The sequence below is a fragment of the Tympanuchus pallidicinctus genome, unplaced genomic scaffold (genome assembly GCF_026119805.1).
Source record: "Tympanuchus pallidicinctus isolate F22 unplaced genomic scaffold, pur_lepc_1.0 scaffold15, whole genome shotgun sequence".
Lineage (NCBI taxonomy): Eukaryota > Metazoa > Chordata > Aves > Galliformes > Phasianidae > Tympanuchus > Tympanuchus pallidicinctus.
In genome coordinates, this window is record NW_026294669.1 from 20998214 (window position 1) to 21018024 (window position 19811).

General features: G+C 43.5%; 1 protein-coding gene and 2 long non-coding RNA genes across 7 annotated transcripts in view; 2 read left to right on the forward strand and 1 right to left on the reverse strand.

The window, feature by feature from the left end:
- Window positions 1–733, forward strand: part of MTX2 (metaxin 2) — a 32590-nt gene extending 31857 nt beyond the window's left edge. For both annotated transcript variants that reach the window (XM_052676004.1, XM_052676005.1), the window contains one exon: window positions 235–733. In XM_052676004.1, coding sequence (XP_052531964.1) covers window positions 235–445 — 211 coding nt within the window. In that variant the 3' untranslated portion in view covers window positions 446–733. The remainder of the gene's footprint in view (window positions 1–234) is intronic.
- Window positions 1–19811, reverse strand: part of LOC128077190 (uncharacterized) — a 382865-nt gene that overhangs the window by 3659 nt on the left and 359395 nt on the right. For all 4 annotated transcript variants that reach the window (XR_008204871.1, XR_008204874.1, XR_008204873.1 and 1 more), the window contains one exon: window positions 3798–4090. This is a non-coding gene — a long non-coding RNA (uncharacterized LOC128077190). The remainder of the gene's footprint in view (window positions 1–3797; window positions 4091–19811) is intronic.
- On the forward strand, window positions 6547–14136 carry LOC128077191 (uncharacterized). The gene is made up of 2 exons (XR_008204875.1): window positions 6547–9459; window positions 13027–14136. It is a non-coding gene; the product is annotated as an uncharacterized LOC128077191 (long non-coding RNA).

The following is a 19811-nucleotide window of genomic DNA, read 5'->3' on the forward strand; positions in this document are numbered from 1 at the left end:
CTATAAGTGTTATTTTTACATTTCCCAATAAACAAAAGGAAAGAAAGCTGAGATATTGAGAACTATGCTCATACTATGCTCCTTTCCCATGTGTTTGCTAAATTCCTTGTTGCTTGTTTAATTCTCAGTTCTTAGATGGCATGGTTACCTGCAGGTTACTCAAACCAGAGATGGGATATTTCTCGGTCAGGACCTGCCTTCCAAAATATCTGTTCTGTTCTTCTGTTTTTACAGACCAACTGAATTAGATGCTCTGGTATTCGGACATCTGTTTACAATCCTTACTACTCAACTAATCACTGATGAACTCTCTGAAAAAGTGAAAAACTATGGTAACCTCACAGCCTTTTGTAGGCGAATAGAGCAGCAATACTTTGAAGGTCACGATAAAGATAGCCCTGCAACTGCTTCAGCCAGATGTGCTAAAAGGTCCTTACTGAGATAAGCGTCTTGTTTGGTGGTCAGGGTGTGCTGCATTTCTGCTTTGGGTTTTGTTGTTTATTGAGTTGGTTTTGAAAATGTTTATTGAATTGGTTTTGAAGCTGCCAAATCATTCTGAAGCGAGAACTCCTCTCCAAATGTAGTGTTAGTGTTGTAGAATACACTGTGCACATTTAACTTGAAATGACTGTATGGGCACCTGGATTTCAATAGGCCGCATGCCACTTACTCTGAAGTGACCTTGAAAGAATATTGTGTCTGTACTAAAAAGAATAAAATATTTGTAAAAGTCCCTCTGATCTTTCTAAATGGCTTTCACTAAGCTTCACGCCAGTGGAATAGTTTCTGCTCATCCTTACAGTAAAAAAGCACAAGGAATACGTGACATAGCGAATGAATCATTTGACTTTGTAATAGAACTCATTATAGGAAAGCACTTCCTCCTTCTGCCAGCACTCCCGAGCCTTTCATGTGCTTGCACTTCAAAAATTAATGTCGACAAAAGTGCCAGCATTTGTAAACGAGTGGTCAAAAATAGGGCTCTGGGGCTTTTTTTTTTTCCTTCCCCTCATACTATTCCTATTAGAATAACACTTCTACCTGGAGGAGAGCTGTATGGTAAACAGTCCACATTACCGTTCTGGACAGCGTTAGAGAACTGAAGTTCTCCTGCCTCAGCCAAAATGCATCCAGGAACTGAGTGACAAAAATGTCTTGTAGCTTTGCAACATCACAACTGATGAGGTTCTATTCAGTCCTTATTTTGTGTCAGTGTGTCAGAACAGCTACTGGTTGTCATTGTGTCTTACTCTGTTTGCCTTGTTTCTGCTTTTACTTCTTGTTCACCATTGGTTTTCAGATTAGAGTTCTTTTTTTTTCTTTTTTTTTTAAATTCCAGTGGTTTTTTCCCTCAGTTTGTCTTGCTCTTTGTTTGAAAGGAAATTTGCTGGCTAAGCATCTGCCTGTTTCTACCTTCAGTATGTTAACACTGCTATTACACTTTGAAATAGTTGCTGGGGTGGTTTGCTTCCTGAAATGAGGTGGTGTGAGCCTATGCTGGCATGCATCAGTCCTCCTGCCTCCATATCCTGTGATGCATGGCAGCACAATAAAATAATACAGCAGTAAGCAAAACTATATCCTTTGGTGCTCCAAAAACCCTGGCAATCTGGACCTTTTCAAGGAAAGAGAGACTGTGCGTAGGCCTGTGTCTTTCTGGTGTTTCTTTGAGCATGTTAAATAGCATCACTTTGCTTTGCTGTGTCAGTTGTGCTTGATGCTTTTCCAGAAGTGCTAACAACCCAGGGAAAATGCTGGTGGCAAAACCAGCCCTCACGCGCTCTACACAAACTGGGAACCTGCCTAAGCAGTCTGACTTGTTGGAACCATTGTGTTTTGGTACCATGAAATATATTTATTTGGCTGTACCTTCCAGTGTCAGAATTACTGCATGGCTTGAACTGTTACGCAGTGATCGAGATTTTGGGCTGCTGTTTCCTCCTTAAAACCTGAGCAGAAAGCAGCAGCATACCTTGCATTGGCTGGGTCTCTCTTGGCTCTGTGGCTCATGAACCACTGCTACTTATTCACATTGCAAGGGACCAGCATTGCCAGCTCAACTGGAAAATGGAGCTGAATTCCTGCAGCTTGCTTTCTGATCTGGGACTCACAATGGAGTTGAACTAAGGTAAGTATCTGTGCGTAAGCGGGGCTTGGCTATCTATCAAATCACTTCTGCTAGGAGAGGAACGTTGCCCTTGTTCTGTGTTTCATCTTCTTAGCTTCGCAAGTTGGGCTTTAGTTTGAAAAGGATTTCAGACAAAACAACCATCTCTTAATTGCTTAGTGGCGATCTCTGCTATCAGTGTTGGTAGCTGAGAACCCAGAGGTTTCTTTAGGGTCACCTTTCCTGCATTAATGTCACCTCTGGAAAAACTAGGAAGTGAATTTGTTGTGGAGGTTTTCTTGGACTGGGGGGAATGGCATATTGTGATAAGCACTGCTTTGAGTGAAATCCTTTCTGACAGGCTTGAAAGCTAGCAGTGCCACAAGGTGGGGGATCCTCGATAAAAGGAAGTATTTTAATCCAGAAGGATTAAACTTGGATTTACTTCCTATGAACTTCAGAGCGCCATTCATGAATGCAGGATTTAACTCAGCTCCAGTGGTTTTGGCAGTTCTGCTACCAGTAGATTGAACTACAGAAATAATTTACTTGGTGGATTTCCAAAGCCACCTGTGCACAGGCACAAACTTACACATAGCCTGAGAAGCACCAGTGGGCATGTATTCTTCCTCTTTTAAGGCTGCAGTGGCCACTGGCCTATTTCTTAACTAATCTGAGAGATTGCTTTGAAATGACAGGGTTGGATTAAACCCCACTGCTGCATTTTGGCAAGAACAGGTTTCTCTGAGGATGAGCAAGCACCGGTAAGACAACAATTTGAATCCTGAGCTGATAGTCATTGCAAATGTTGTGTGGTAACACCTAGCAAGCTTTTAACTTCACAGGAAAAAAACCCCACTGAGGTACTGTATGTATTCACCCACTTTGAATGTCTCATGTAGAAAACATGCCCAAATGCTGTGGAAGTGGTTCAGCAAAAGATAGCGATCTGTTCCAAGCAAAGTTTGTGTAAATCTGAGCTACTCAGACTGCTCTTAAGGATATGGAGACAGGCAAATTACATGGAGCTTTCAATTCTGAAGTGAGAGGACATGCAGGGATTTGCAGGCTAACCTGAATAGTTTCTGGAAACGTAACCCCTCCCCCTCTTGCTTCTTGAGTCTGACTTTGATACCTTCGTTAGTAGAACAAAATTTAAAAAGGATTTTTGATTTCCTTAAGAGCATACCCAGATTGTTCATAACTGCTTGGCCTTCTATGCAACCTCTAAACTGAAAACTACAAGATGCTGAAGATGGCTATTACACTCATAGATGGAGGACATTGAGCTCCAGCAATACAGGAAGCCGTGATGCTTTCATGAACTCAGCACTGAGGATCACGGCTTGCAGACCATGCTCTAACTCTGGGAAGCTGCAGTCCTATAAAGGACAATGACTGCTGCTGAGCTGCTGTGCACAGCTCAAGAAAAAGAATGAAAAGCTGAAACATGACCAGCCATAAAGCCAGGTAGGAACTTCTTGTTTCCCAAAATCAGGACAAAAATAAGATTTCTAGCACAAGGCATGTCAGAAGCAGCTGTGCCATGGCTTAATGTACATCCTCTGAATATGCTCCTACCACAAGAACTGCAAGGACCATTCAGCCAAAGTGGTACACGTGGTCATAAAAGCACTTATTTACAAGTGAATGGACACTGTGGAGCCTGAGCAACATGTACATCACTTACCCTTGGTGGATTTCTTCTCATTGCCTTTCTGTTCCATTAGTTGTTTCATACGGAGATGCTCAAGCTGAATGAGTTCTTGCTGGAAAGTGGCACGTGCTTTCCTTGCCTGACAGAGCTAAACCAAATAGGAAAGCTGTGGTGAAAATAACTGCTCCTCTGTTCCCAGGGTGCTGCTGTGGCAATGTGTTGCCTGACTACAGCAACTTCTGCATCAGTTGTGGGGTGATGGAGAAACTGGTTTCAGAGATGAGAGTGGTGGTACAGCAGGCACTTGTACTGCAGGCACTTGTAGGCTGAGGACAACAAATAGAAGAGGGATTTTATTGTTTACTGTTGCTTTTACTGTGTATGACAGATGTGATTGCTGCAGACTGAAACAAAGTCCAGTTTTAGAAATGTTTCATAATTATATAACTCTTCATACACAAGGAAAGCAGCAGTGTTACTGTGCATCCTTTTTGGATGTTCAGAGTTCTGCCCTGTAGGCAAAAGGTTATCTAGCTGCTGGCAGTGTCTCTGCCTTGAATCTGTGCAGCAAGGCCTGCTGCCTGGGAGGACAGAAACCATCATCATGAATTTGAACATTAAATAATATAGACTGGAGGTTGTTTACATGGAGCAAACAAAAGCCATTCTAAAAACTAAAAACCCAACTTGGAACCTTGTGTGTCTTGATCATGTCCAAACGCATTAACACCTCTGCTGCAAATGTTCGAGGGTATCTCCTTTCTCTCTCTCTCTCTCTTTTTGATTACAACTGAACTATTGCATGGCCCCATGTCTTCCTAATGGCTTTTAATAAGCAAGGGCTGCCCCGCCTCCCATGGAGTTGAACAGCCCTTGGCCAGCACAGGTTAGCTCAGTGGGTAGAAGCGTGGGGCCCTGTATCCAAATGTACAGCGTGGGAAATGGAGCATCCACCCTACTTCACTGTGAGCAGTGACATGAAAACAGCCCGGGATGTGAAAGTGTGAAAGCAGCTGGAATTTCAGCTGCAGGCCTCACAGCGCTGATCCTGGTTTCCAGCTGACAGCTCTCCCTGAGCCCCTGCTTCTCCTGTCCCTCCCTGAAGGCAGTTCTCCACTGGGGAGTGCCTGCTGCTGCATTTTGTACTGCTGTGATGAGGTTACCAAAGAAACATTAGGTAAAAGATCTTCGGATTTAGCAGCTTTCTCTAGGATTTATCACTCCATACATCAGATAGTAAAAACTGTAGTACTGAGTGGTGTTAATGAGATATACATCTGCTGTGTTCTCTGTCTTTTATTTCTCTTCCACCTCTCCAAGGAAAAAAAAATAATCTGGCAATCTCCTGCTTCTCAAATGTACTTAAAATGTGGGCTGGTGGAAAAAAAAGAGCATAGCAAGCCCTGCACATGGAGAATGCTGCTGAGCTGCACTTAATGATGCCTCTTAGGATCAGCCACGCTGCCTGAAAATGCTTCATTTCCTGTGGCTTTCCTTCTTTACAAGCAGAGTGCAGCTCCAATGGCTCTCACAACAATTATCACCCACTTGTTCTGCAGGTTTGAAGTTTTTTGCATTAGTCAGGTGGAGAAATTCATGGTATTAATCACGACTGAAGTTGTTATTTATCACCTGCTGGGTGAGAAATAATAATTTTGGCACTACTGGGGCAGCAGACCAGAAGCACCAAATTAAGTAAAACATCTAAACACCAGCAAGGATCATTTCTCTGATTAATGAATTGTTACAAAGAAAAAGTGCTATTTGTTATCTGATCTTAGGATGAAAGTGGAACGTGGAAGTAAAAACCATTAGTGCAGTCCGGGTGTGCTGTGATGTAGTGTGAAAGTTTCCTGGCGGATCTCTCTGCTGTCACTCACCGACTGAGCATGCACTCGTGTGGCACAGTCGCAGTACCTGGCTCACACTCCCATTGCCAACTTGGCAAAAAGCAGCGTTTGGCAAGAAGCTCGGGGCCCATTGTGTAATGGCTGGAAAGAAACGTTGAAACTACTTTCACCTTCTAGGACTTGCCTGGGCTGGAAGGTTTTGCCATAGGAACAGTCACCAGACTGGCAAAACACCATTGTGTGAAGGCAGTAATGGGGGCACAGGAAATAAAATAAGCAACATCAAGAGAAGTGAGTTTATACCCAGGTAACTGTATCCATGCACAGGGGCCATCAGTCACCTACTGGATTAAAATTCCCACAGATACTTGCCACCTGACCAGAGGTATTTCACATATAAATGCACAAACGGCCTACACAGACATGGTTCCATAGAAATGAGGTGAGTGTGTGCTCTTATAATTGCAAACCACTGTGCCACCATGGTGTGCCCCATCCTCTCCCTGAAAGACTGTGATGTGGAGCTGAGGAGCTGGCCAGGTAGGAATGCCCATGGACACTCCATTTTTTGGGTTCATGAATGAGATGTAAAAACTTGCTCTCAGCTTCAAATACGGTCGAAGAACTCAGCCCTGTAGAGAAGGGACACCACTGAAAAGAAATGAACTTTGGGCTCCATTTTTTTTGTTGTGGTTTAAAGAAAAAAAAAAAAAAAGAACAGGACTTGTTTTAGAGGCCCTTTTGGGCTCCAACTAATACATTTTCTGGAAAGCAGACATAGTCAAAACCACTGCTGTCTACCAAACCAGCATGCATAGAGGCTGACTTGAAACCATGAGCTGACATTAGAGGCTGACGTGACATCACGCCTTTCCTATCTGACAATGGTGAAGTATTCCAGCTGGTCAATAAAGACTTTTTTTTTTTTTTTTTTTTTTTTTTAAGCAAGCTTTACTGCACATATATGCTTTATAACGTAGATTTTTTTTACATTTAAGGAGAAATTTAGAGACCTCAGGGATGTGGGACGTGATGGTCACTTTCTCTACATGAGTTGCTGTCTCCTAGGGTCTGCGCCTTCAGTTCAGTGACAAGAATTTGAAGTGAGAATGAAGAGGATGCCCAGTCACAAGAGCAGCAAAGGGGCTGGCGAGTGGAAGGCCATCCTCCTAGGCGGAGCAGGAGCCATCGGGGGGTACTGGTGCCCTGCTGCAGGCACTGAGGGGAGGAACTAGTGCTGCTCAGCCTTGATCAATTTTGTGGTGCTGGAATGAAGAGCAGCCATCACTCATGCTGCTTAAACTACGGCATGATCCTGCTGCCAGAGCGTGCTCCTTTTTTGCCTTTGTCTTCTCATAATGAATTCACATTCTCTACCAGTTCTTGCCAAAGACTTTCCAGCTGTGGATCAATCTCTCTCCTCATAGACCTGAGGCTCTCTCTGTCATCCCCTCATGGATGGGAGCATCTCCTCTCTGTGCTTTTATCTACAAAGCAGAATTTTGGCCAGCTTCTCTTGACTTTGAAGCTATCTTTTGCTGGTCACATGATTCTCTCACTCTTGTGATCAGCAGTTCTGTCACTGATGCCCTGGATAATCACCTGAGATTATCTTGTGATGAATGCCTCTCATCTTTCAGATGTTAGGAAGCTGTTAGGCTAAGAGCTGCCCCTTTCTTTTCTTCTCAACACAATAAAAACTTCCCTTCAAGTCCACTTTCTGCTTCCACGTCAATTCCTGTAAATTCCTCTCTAAAATTCCATTGCAGTTTCTGTTGGCTCTTTCCCTCAGAAGTGAGAGTATTTTGATCTACAGTGCCTCCTAGCCAAGAAGTATACAGCCAAATTACTGACTATCTCTAAGATCTCTTTCATTTGCAGCTTAAGTCTGTGTTGTAGCATGCTTAAAGAACCAGTTGATGGAGATCAGTAGTTTGGGGGCATGATGGGAAGGGTACTTTTCTATCTACTTGAATAAATTCATCTCCAGCATATTTTGTCATAGGTTATAGTGTTTTGCAAAAGGCAGGTAGGTTGATGCATGTGTGTGATAATCACCAGCATTAGGCCAGACCTGCTTGTTAACTTTTGTATGATAAGCAAGCATGAGCACACAGGGCTTTCTCTTATGTCAAAACACGCTTGTAGCAAAGCACAAAAACAGTGCTGTGCAGAATGCTGCCCATCAGCTGATGGGAGCGTTTCTGACACACACACAGGACAGCTCCTGCGTACCTGTTTCAAAGGAGGAGCTTTTATCTGGTTCAGCGCGCTGTCCTGGGGCCCTTCCTGCCTTTGCTGCTACTTCATGGTCTTCCTATGCTGGGAAAAGGAACATAGCGAAGTTTTTATGCCTATGGATCCCACTGTCTGCTCTGCACTGGAAGAGATTCCTCACACCACTAAAATCACCTTAGAGCAAACAGAAAAACCAGCTTTCTAGGCTTGCTTAGATGGAAAGAAGCACCCTTCAACCCCACCCTAACCATACCACCTTCTGCAACTCTGAGTCCTCATGCCACTTCTGCAGGAAACAGAAGGCTGAGAAAGTCACTCAGTTCCATGATGTGTTTCCACAGGCCACGATGCCTAAAATCTGCTCTTCTGACTCACAAATCACAGAAAATTGCAACAAGGTGGTTTTTTTTTTCTCTTTTTCTTTTTTTTTTCTTTCTTTCCCCTGATTAAAATTCAACACTGGAAAATAACAGGAATTAAGACTAAAACTCATTTGGCTAACACAGCTCTATAAAATCTATTTGGAATGCTTGTATTAAAATAGTAAAAATCATCAATGACTTACTGAGAAGCAGGCTGAGAAAAGCTTGGGAGTGCCAGGAGCAACTCCTCTCTGCTGAGGGGTTAAGAGCGTGAAATGCTTAAATGAAGTTTTTAAAAGAGGAAAAACTGATAGCAATAGGAGAAAGGAGTTCCATTTCAGTCCTTAGCTCACATCAGTGGGTTTGTCAGTGCCTTGTGCTCTCTCTGCAGTGAGTTGGAGCCATCTCTTGCACTGCAGCCAGCAGAAGTGGTTTGACGCATCACTACAACACACGTTTGAAACGTCACTGATCTGCAATCAGTGATTTCTACCCAAAGATTACAAAATACTTGACAAACTGAACCAAGTGGATGAGTCAGAAAGCAAAACCTGTTCAACAGAAGAGCAAAGTCAAGACACAGCAGTTGCAAGTAATTTGTCCCAAATGCGAGCAGAGCAAAATCTGGACCAGGAGCCTGGAGGCTGCCTTCCCAGCTCCACGCTCCAACCTCCGCACTGCATTCTTTGCTTCTCTCTTAACCACAACGGCCTCTGAAAATAACCCTTCAAAGGCATTTCTTGGTAGTAACAAATGAACCATCAAAACCTAAACAAAGAACCCAGCAGTCGAGACGATGCGAGTTAACAAACAGAAATAACTAAGCCCGCTTTGTCCTCTGCTTATTTCCAAACGGATAAAGCCCAGGTCATTTGCACAGACTTCCTCCTTCCCCTCTTCTTTGCAGCCGCTTAGGAGTCCCCAGGAGACAGCACCATTTTCCTTTGCTTTCCAATCTTTAAAATATATTCATTCCAGTTTTCAAATTGCTATTTTGTAGTGCTAAATCTCTACCCACACTAATTTCTCCAGGTCAGAATCTGACCCTGATTTGAACAAAATCTGGAGTCAAATATTCACACCAGAATGCTTCTGCCTTGCTGCATGTCAGATGCCATCTTCCTGCAAATGTGTCACACACCTTGGAGTGCAGCTTGTGGAACTGATGAGGTGAAGAGCGCCGCGGAGCAGCTCTGTGCTGGTAATCACAGGACTGAAGAAACACATACATCATCTGCCACATAGGTTGGCATTTCAAGTAAAAAACCTTCACAATGTGTAAGATGTTGGACAAATGATGGCCATATGCATGTTTGTCTCTGAGCAGATGTCTTTGCGTTCTCAGCTAGGAAAAAGCTGAGGTAGGCTCTTTTTTGCAGACAGTTTAATATTAGTGACACAGTTTATGTCCTCTGCAAAAACAATAATGGAGGATAAGGTGACATAAATTGTTTGCAAATCGTTTGACATATGCAGGGCATTGTCCTTGCAATAATCACCATCAGTCTGTCAGTTTAAGATATGAACCGTGCCACTGCCATTTTATATCATTGTGTTAAGCTTTCACATGTTGTAATTTTACAGATTTGTTCTTTGCAGAACACTGCAACACAAATCAAATTGTATTATGTTTAGTCATACGTCGGTGGAGCACCTTGCGGCAATTAGGGATGGAGCAGACGAGCAAACAGTCGCAGATAAGAGCCAGCTCCTCGAAAGTTAGGAAATCTGTTAGATACCATTACTCAACTTTCGTGGTCATTATTCAAGGCAGGAGGAATTATTTAAATTCATGCTAACATCAGTTGCTGGCTGCATGAGCAAAGTGAGCACTGGAAAGTATCGTACTGACAGATCAATTTAAAACCCCCTTGTCTTTTTTGTTTCACCACAGCAGTCACACACAGGGTTTGATTCTTATGAATAATGTGGGTTTTTCCAAAGTCAATATGCGGATTTCTTTTCAACTTACAGAAGACCCCATAGGTGCCTGTAGTTTTTAACCCTGCCTTCCGTGGATGGAACAGAATGTTTCTGGAATAGCAATTAACTCAGCACTGTGTCTTTTATTCTAAGCAAATTAATTCCTGTGGCACATTTCAACAAACAAACAAACAAGCAAACAAATACAGACAGAAAGGCCCAAAGTCAGTGGGTTAATTTTAGTCTTTTTTTTAAATTTGAACTGCTGACTACTGTGGGAACCTCTCACAAGTGCATCCTAAGTGCATTCAGTGCCAGGTACCTCATTTTAACCATCTGAGAAACATTTTAGCATGAAGGTGTGTCTTAATCAGTGGAGGAGTCAGTAGGAAATACTGGAACACACATTCCGGATTCTGCATTTCAGTGACTTTTTACTCTATTTTGAATGGAGAAACATGATTTGTTTTCCCCTGGGAAAGTTCCCCACATTCAGCTGTCAGCAGAACAGAATCTTTCTGCTTCCAGTGAGCCCTTAAACTAGAAAGATTTATTGCACTTACACCCTTGAAAGAACATATCTTTTTCTTTGAAGGCAGCCATTATCACCATCCCATTTTATATCTTTTCTGATAAGTGCAGGCAGTAAAGTAGATAAACTCCTTGCATACCAATTAAAGACACACCACGCCGAGACGTATACTATCAGGGATGCTCAGAGTAATATTCTTCTGAACACAGTAGATATATCTAGGGAGTTTGACTTTTATTATTCTCAGCTTTACACCTCTGACATTTCTAAAAACACGGCGGAAATTAATGAATTCTTGCCCAGGACTCTATTGTCTAATCTTGCCCCGGCGCTCATGAATTATGGAAAATGACAGATCAGCTGATGGCATTCAGTGGGCTAGTTTAGAACCACCCTTTTAACACAACCTGGGCCACAAAAAGCTCATCCCTGCATTTCATACGGCCACTTGACAAAATATTAGTCCTGTTTTACATGACACCTTAAACAACAGCCTGTCTCCTTCACATCCAGCCTTATACGATCATGGTCAAGCAAAGAAAGTACAAAAGCTGGAGCCCTGAGCCTCAGGCTGCCTCTCTCTCTTCTCAGGTAGGGTACTGCAGATCTAACTCAAGCAGCCTGCCTTGGACTTTTCCTCTGGACATCTCCACAAGCTACCTGTGGGCTCAGGGACATCTTGAGGCTCTTACACACAGCCTCCTCCACCTGCCTGTGCAAGGCTCCTCCACGTGCCTTTCCCCAGGCAGAAGCGAGGCCTTCGCTCACACTGAGTGGGGAAGGCGCAGGCTGGAGGGGCACTGAGCACGGTGCAGCACCCTGCAGCCAGCGTAACAGTTCAGGCCCAAGGGTTGCTGCCTGCTCTGTAAGGCAGGCACAGCAGAAGCCTTCAGCCATGCCATCCCACATGCTGCTCATGTGGCTGAGATGGCGGCGGGGGACCGGTGGGTGCTGCCCTGTGTGCTGCTCCCTCAGGGCCTTGGCTGAAGTGTGCCGTGACCCAGAGACCACTTATGTGCGTGGGCTGAGACCTGCTGTTGGGACAGGGTTCCCTTTAAGAGGAGATTGAGGGAAGCAGTACATCTCCTTCAGAACGTCTGAGAGAGCCGACGCCATGCAAAGCACTAATCGGTAATTAATACAAATAAAAGAAACGATCGTTCATGGTGCTGGTAATAATAACACTCCCGAGTTTGTTCTAATCCATCTTTTTGTCAAATGAAGCACTGGGGAATTTGTCTGCGACAGTCAGAGTATTTTCAGTCTTTGCTTTGATTTGCACTGTGGGTTTAAGCACTGTTAGACCTCAGAATAAATAATAAATAAATAACCAGAAGGAACAGCTTTAATACTTGTAAGCTGCTTTTTAACGTGCACAGGGAATCTTTGAACCGTGTATGTGCCTCTTACGCCAAAATTTAACTTCATCTACAAATTCTATGAATTTATCTACAAATGTGGCAATAGCCACTGCGCAAACCCTGACAGTGCCCTTCCCTCCTATCTACCAGCTGAAGAATACTGAGCTTCCTCCAGAGAAGTGGCACCTTCCACCACACCAGACAGCCCTGAACCTTTAAATAGCTTCGTGTTCATTATATTTAGGGACAATTACACCAGCGACTTCCTGGCTGCAAATATGATTCATTACTCTGAAGTAGAAGTAATACCTCTAATAGACTATGCATTGAGCTGACCCAAAATAGCTGCTGCTGAGTACTTGCTCCTGAACCACTCCATGGATGGATCTGTTAAATGATTCTAACCATAGATAGAAAAAACAGATTACCCTGCCACGTAATTATTTGGCCCTACCCCTAAATCTTTATGTAAACTAAATTTCAAAGGTGGACAACACTAAGCAGTGTTAATAACGGGTTCTTAGGTATAATTTGTCTGGAACTTGCTGGGAGGTTATAAATCCGATTTTAAATTAAAGAATTTGCATTTGCTGTTTAGTCATCCTTTAGCTCTACTTTTACCACCATTCTTTGAGTAAAATTTAAAAAAACAAAAAAAAAAAAAAAGAAAGAGGAAAAGAGAAATAAAGGAGTGATTCTTTCTTCTGAGTGAAGAAAGCAGAAAAGGGTCACTTCCAACCCCCGTAGGGCTGAGGGCACAGCTCCTGCTCCTGCCCTGCGGTGACGCTGCACTGATCCACAGCACTGCCTGGCACCTGCACAGTCGTTCCTGCAAGGATGTGCCGCCCCGCTATGGACTCTGACCCTACACACTGATGGGCTTACAAGTTGCAGAGTTCACACAAACCGAGGAGACTGAAAATGACTTCAAGAGATTACTATGCATCCATTCCCTACTGCAGAGCCCTAAGCCATAAAGAATCCCTCTTTTTTTAGGTGAGAGCACTCCCAGCTGCTCCGAGGACCTTCAGGTCACCCTCAGCACCCAAAGCAGACAGCATTTCTCCCGCTGAAGCACCCACACTGCCTGGTGCCTGGCTGACCTGAGCTGTGCTCCATTCTAAACCATCCAGGTGGTGGCTCTCAGCTTCTGGCCCAAGTGCTCCTTTGGTTAGAGCAGCAGCAGCCTGTGCCAAGCCTCACTCCACACAGTATCAGATGCCACTGCCAAAAGCCTCAGCGACAGGGTCTTGGGATAACCCCAGCGCACGTCTCTCTGCTCAGGCTTGCACAGGGCATTCTACAGTGCTGGTACGTAATCCGGAAATCATCGTAAGTAATAATTAAACATTGAGTCAGATTAATTCCAGGCTTGCTTGCCCTGGATAATAATACTATTAATTCTCCAGAGAGGAAAGTAAGACAATAATGAGAAAACTAAACACACATAATTCCACAAAATGCACAGGAAATATTTCCAGTGTTAATTTTGTAATATGGAATATTCATGTTGTAATATGGTGGTGACATAAAATATGCAGCAGCGGCAAATAGAGGAAAGTTGATGGCCTGCCAAGGCTGTTTCTCCTTAACATGCAGATGGTTCCTGAGCAGTCACTCCTGCTGAGGCAGCTGCCTGCACAGTGCTCCCAGAGGACTTCATCCAGCTCCGAAGTGGGATCGGACTACAGCCTGGGATCACATGGAAACCCACCCAGACTGGGGGATGGCCTCGGAGGGTGCTTCCTGCCGCCATGTCAGAGACATTGTGCTTACATGCAGCAATCTAGGTGCCGGGGAGCGATGTCTACATGATATATGGCTGCTGGCAAAATGATCCTGTCCGTGGGCTATTGCTGGCTCTAATTAAAGGAAGACACAGGCTACTGAGTTGGGGTCCCTTCCATCGAAGCTGAGAGGACAGCAATCTCCAAGAGAGCTGCAAAGGAGGACAGATTCATTTGACTGATTGCATGATGTCTGAATTAATGGTCAGGAAAAGAACCATTATTGTGCTCTTACTGGTAGGCTGCTTCTGGGAGTTTTTACTGTGCTATCTGCTTGAATGTGGAAGTAAAGCAATGCATTCTTTGAGGCACAGCTGTATTACAGACTGTTTTTCTATATCTCCGTATGTATTTGTCCTGTGTTTGTACGAACAGTCTGAATCGCTCACACAGAAAGTGTAGCACAGTCACAATGCCACGAGCCACGTGCAATGTTTTTGCCTCTGCCAGTGCCTGGTCCAGGGCTGTGGGATCATTTCCAACCCAAAGCCCAGCTGCCTGTGGGGCAGGCTCAGAGCTGCTCTTCCATCTCAGCCGCTCTGTCCTGCTGCAGACAGTGGGCATTTGGGCTGCAGTCTCTGCTTTGGGAACAGCCCAAGCTGCCGTCTGCAATTGCGGTGAAGCCAGGTATGGTGTGTGTATGGTGTGCCTCTCCAGGATCAATGCTACAAGGCTGAGTGCCTAATGCATAATGAACGTTCAATACGCTCAAATACAAATACCTTGTAAGGAGCAGGCTGTTAGTCAAACAAATGCTGCTCTAACTTTAAAATAGCCGTATCGTTTTATTGACGCTGCGGGTGGCAGAGACAAAGCAAAGCACTGCACGACACAGAACACGGCACCAAACAGCTTTGGCTCCTGGCCGCCTTCGCGTCTCCCTGTTTCTGGGGCTGGGAAAAGCTCACTAATTAAATCCTGGTAGCCAAGCTGGAGCTGCTGGGATCAGAGGAGTGAGGAATAACTGCTATCAAACAACAAAGGCCAGGTGGCCCAGCACGTGCTTGACAGGTGGGAAAATCTGGTTCAAACCCTTGGTGTTGGGAGGGTGCTTCTATTTTTTTGGAGGGGGGAGGAGGCTTAATTCTTAAGAAAACATGCATGTGAGAAGTCTGCTTCTCTCAGGATTACAGCAAACTTTCAAAACTGGAGCAAGTTCCAGAGCTAAAATTAAGCTCACAAGCTGCAGCAAGCTTGCAGGCTGGAATGAGCCTGCAAGCAACAACCTGCTTCCAACATTACATTTGAATGTAATGCTTATATTTCCCAGCTCTTCAGGATCACAACAGACTTCTAGCTGGATTACATGGCTTACATCATCTCTTGCCAAGAGCTGCGGGATCAAGCTGTGGAAGTTCTTCAGGATGACCCTTCACTACAAATATGACTCATCAGTCCCACCCCACTCAAAAGGCAGCATCAAAGTTTGCTCATGTGGCAAACTTCACTTCTTTTGGGAGTCCTCCACTACTAAGCAAAAGTCTCATCTCAGATGAAATGAAGTCAACAACACATGACAAGGCAGCCAGATTCCTTGTTTCTTATTTGCTACTTCTCTCTGGGAGTTGGCAGAAAATTCTGCTAAAGCACAAATACAACCCCAGTGCCAGCTGGCACCGTCCGTGTGGGTTTTGGCTCCTGCTGTGCACAGCACTGACCACCAGCACCACTGGGGTATAAATGTTTCTCATTTACAGTCAGTGTAGGCTTAAGACTCAGTGATTTCTATGGCCAAAAATGTGATATAATCTGATCTGTGTATTATGTGTGGAGAATTACAACCTACACCCATACAAACCCACAGGACCTGAGCAGCAGAATGAGTATCTCCACAACTCTTCAGTGTCAGCATGTGGAAAAGTTTCTCAACTCTGTTTAAAAGTTTTTAACAGAAACAAAACAACCTGTTGTTCTTTCAACGCATGATCAGAAATAGTTAAGCATTTGTATTTGATTAAAAAGCAAATCTCAGCTCTTCTGATTAAAAATTCAGAGAATAAAAAGCAATTCAAACAGTCTCTAATAGCAAATGGGAAGTGATTTTAACCATGCCAAAACCTATATGAGAAAAGCAGAAATGAGATGACATATCTTCCTTTGTATTAGAAATAGTGTCAAAGTGCTGTAATTTTACTACATACATTGTTGAAGTATGTCCCTTCTTGTGCTCTTTCTACAAGAAACTAGAATTACTAAAGAATGAATTAATAAAGAAAGAAACATTTAACAAGATACTTTTCACCATGTGCCATTACTGAGAGTTACTGAGCACTCCTGAAGCATCAATTCAAAAGCCAACACTACTCGAATCAGTTTGAGTGTGTGCATGCACATTTGTACACAGCCAATAGATTAGGAATTCATACTGTTCGAATAAATTGGAATAGCAAGAAGAAAATACAGTGAACAATGCTTCAGAAGAAACAGGTAAATAGTGAGTAGCTGGATAAATGTAGTTTAATGAGCATGCTATAAAAGGTATTTTTTCCATTATCAACTTAGTGCTGACTCACTCTCATTCAATGTTAAAATCAGCTTTGCCATCACTGCTTGATACTGTGTCAGGCAAGTGCTGCCTCATAGGTATCTGTTATTACAGAAGGAACTTCTATACTGGAATATTATTTATATTGAAATAGGTACACATTGGTTTGGCGCTTCTGTGGACACAAGTGCCTTCCTTGCAAGCAGGGACACCATGTTATAGTAAAGAAATATTCAAAACCATCTATTTACAACATTATTTTAGTGGCTTCTGAAAAAAAATATCATGTGCTTAAACTGTCAGTGTTAGGACGTGGAATTTATTTTCTCTCTGCCAATTAAACTCTTTTTTTTTCTGTGTGATGGCTCCAGGGCTCTTCACAGCAGGACTCTGCAGAGTCAGAAACAAATCTTCATTTGCAGCAGTGTGTTCCGAGGGCTTACTCCCAGTAGCTCTGACTTCGGAACCAGCACCAGATCTGCATTTTGGTCCTGCTCCTGGCACTCCCAGGCACCTGAGCCCCCCAACAGCCACCTGTGCTCCCTGATTTGGTTTAGCTTTCCTAACCATACGGGACTGTGCTGATCCTCTCCTCATTCCCAGTCACCTCTGCAACACGCTCCTGTGGCTACAAACATTTCCATGCATACTTTAAAGCAGTCTGGGGCTGATTTATTCAGTGCACCTGCACGGGGCTCGAGGGAACATTCTGCACCGCCCACAGCCTCCCAGGCGCACGCATTCCCCACAGACTCCTTGGTCATGACCCTGCCTCCTTCTCCTTCAGCCCTGGATTGCATAGCTGAAATGTTTCGCAGGAAGACATGTCCAAGAGTGGTGGTGAAGTGCTGGGATACGGAGCTGCTACTGCACCTCTTGTCACAAAATTGTTTGAGTTGGAAGGGACCTTTAAAGGCCATCCAGTCCAACCCCCTGCAATAAACAGGGACACCTACAGCTCCACCATGTTGCTCAGAGCCCCATCCAGCCTAACACTGACTGTCTCCAGGGACAGGGCACGCACTGCTCCTCTAAGACAACCTGTTCCAGTGCCTCACCATCGTTACTGTAAAAAATTTCTTCCTTATGTCCAACCTAAATCTCCCCTCTTTTAGGTTTTCTTTGAAACCATTTCCCTCTGTCCCATCACAACAGATCCTGCTACAGAGTCTGTCCCCTTCCTTTTTATAGCCTTCCCTTAAATACTGAAAGGAACTCATGTCCAACTGGGCTCTGGCTGTCCTTTTAGCAGCTCACTCTTCTACCAGAAGCTTATGTGATGCGTCCTCAGAGAGGAGGTACGAAGGTGGCAGCTTTGGTTGGAAGCAGGAATGGGGCCCTGTGGTGAGGTGCTCTTGCCTTGATGGCTTAAAACAGAAAAAGGAATGCCCTGGAAATTTTAACACACCTGGCTCTTAGCACAGTCTTTCTTTCCTTCATTAGCATTTTGCCTGTTAAGATGAGTTGGAAAGGAAATCCCCTAAAGCTGCATAGCTAGGCAGATAAAATGAGCACTAATGGTCTCCCCTTACTGACAGCACTTTGGCTGATGCACACTTACAGAAGGACAAAGGAAGTCAGGAGCACTGTCAGACCCTTTTTGGACAATGTCTTGGAGGAATTAATCACATCAGTGTTTGCTGCACGAGGCCATGCATTTTAGGCACTGTTTGCTCCTCCAGCTCTTTAAAACAAGGAATCACTTCTTCCCTAGGACCCAGGGGTCAGATTTGGTCCCTTTCTGACACCTCAAATCCTTTCAGTTTGCCTGCTGCTGTTCCGCTAAATGGTGGTGTGAGGTAATTTATTTGGGAGCAGGGTTAAAGTGTTAATGAGAACACCACATTTTTCATAAGCTCAGCAAAACTGAAAGCAGAATTCTCAGCTGAGAGAAAGAAAAAAAAAAGAAATCCTCAGCACATACTGGAGCCAAGAAACATATGGAGCCATTTTAAGCCACAGTTCTATCTTCTCAGGTTTCAAGGAAGTAAATCTAAAGCGCGGTCTGACCACTAATACACATGCAGGAAGTGCATGCCTCCAACATCAGTACAGAGCAGGCTAATGGGAGCACTGCTCCTGCGAGGTGCTGAGAGCCTTCACCTCCACTTGTGGCCTGAAGAACGGGCAGGTTTAGCACCTGGAAGGATTAGGCTTCTAAATGTCCCTACTGCCGATAGCACATTTGCCAGGAGAATTGATTTGACAAGGGTAGCGATGTATGGCCATTAAATTATTTGCAGATTTGACCTATCTGTCCATAGTAAGAAATAATACCTGAAATGCCATAACTCTGTCAAACATTTCAAAGGAATTCTTGTTTAAAGATCGAATGCATTATGTAATCTCATAATGTCAGATTAGGACATAAAGCTCTGGAACATGACACAGAGCAGCACTACAAGACATACTGTGTCAGAAATTTTACAAACAATTTCTTCTGGGCCTCTCACATGTTATCAGTTTGAGCAGTGACTATGATACATTTCAAATTTCTTATGGCAGCTGGAAACAAAATGACGTGGGAGATATGTGACTGGAAATCTCATCCAGAGGCTCTTGAGAAAGGATTTTTCCATGGCAAAGCACTACAGGCTTGGGGATTTTGTCCTGCTGTCAGAGCACCTGCGGGGGGAATGGGGGGCAGCACGACCGGAATCGAGGAATGTAACGGAGCCCACTGCTGTGTGCAAGGCTCTCAGTTAACAGAGCTCAAATTATTCACAGCAAAAGAAATGTTAAACTGTGCTACCTACCACCAGTATGGGGGTTTAGGCTTACCCAGTGATTGTGGCTACAGTTTCATTAGCATCATTTTCCTCCATATGGACTTATTTTTATCTCTTGTTATTTGTCTGGCTGTAAGACAACTGAGGCAAGATAAACACCTTCTGCCTTGGCAGGAACTATCTGATTTCTGCTAAGTATAAAGCATCTTGGAATTTGGGGAAATAGACAAGCAAAATAAATTCCCAGAGACTAAATCTGAAATCAAGAGAGGTATTAAAAAAAAACAGAGGCGATAGGAGAAAGGGAAATAAACCAGCAATGAAATATTGACAGTGATTTTTTTAAGAGACTTGTAATAAAGAAAAGTGATTTTAAATTTCCTGAAGTGGCAATTTGTGGAAAAATAGGAAGCAGCTAAAAATGAAGCACTGAGTACACTATCCTGGTGAACTTCAGCCAAAGTTTCCGACCCCAAAACTCCCTTTTGTGGTATTTTTCTTTTGTACTTAATCCTTATCCTTTTTATGACCTTTCATTTGAAAATATGCATAAAACTATATATATATATATATTTATATATATATATATTTATATATATAAACTATAATTTATAAAACTATAAATTTATAATTTATTTATAAATTATAAATTATTATAATTTATAATTTATAAAACTATATAATAAAACTATAAATTTAATATGTGGCATTTTTGGGAATTGAAATGTAATCAGGAAGAAGCACTGGGCTCTCTGGCAACTTCTGCCCTGGCTGGTGCAG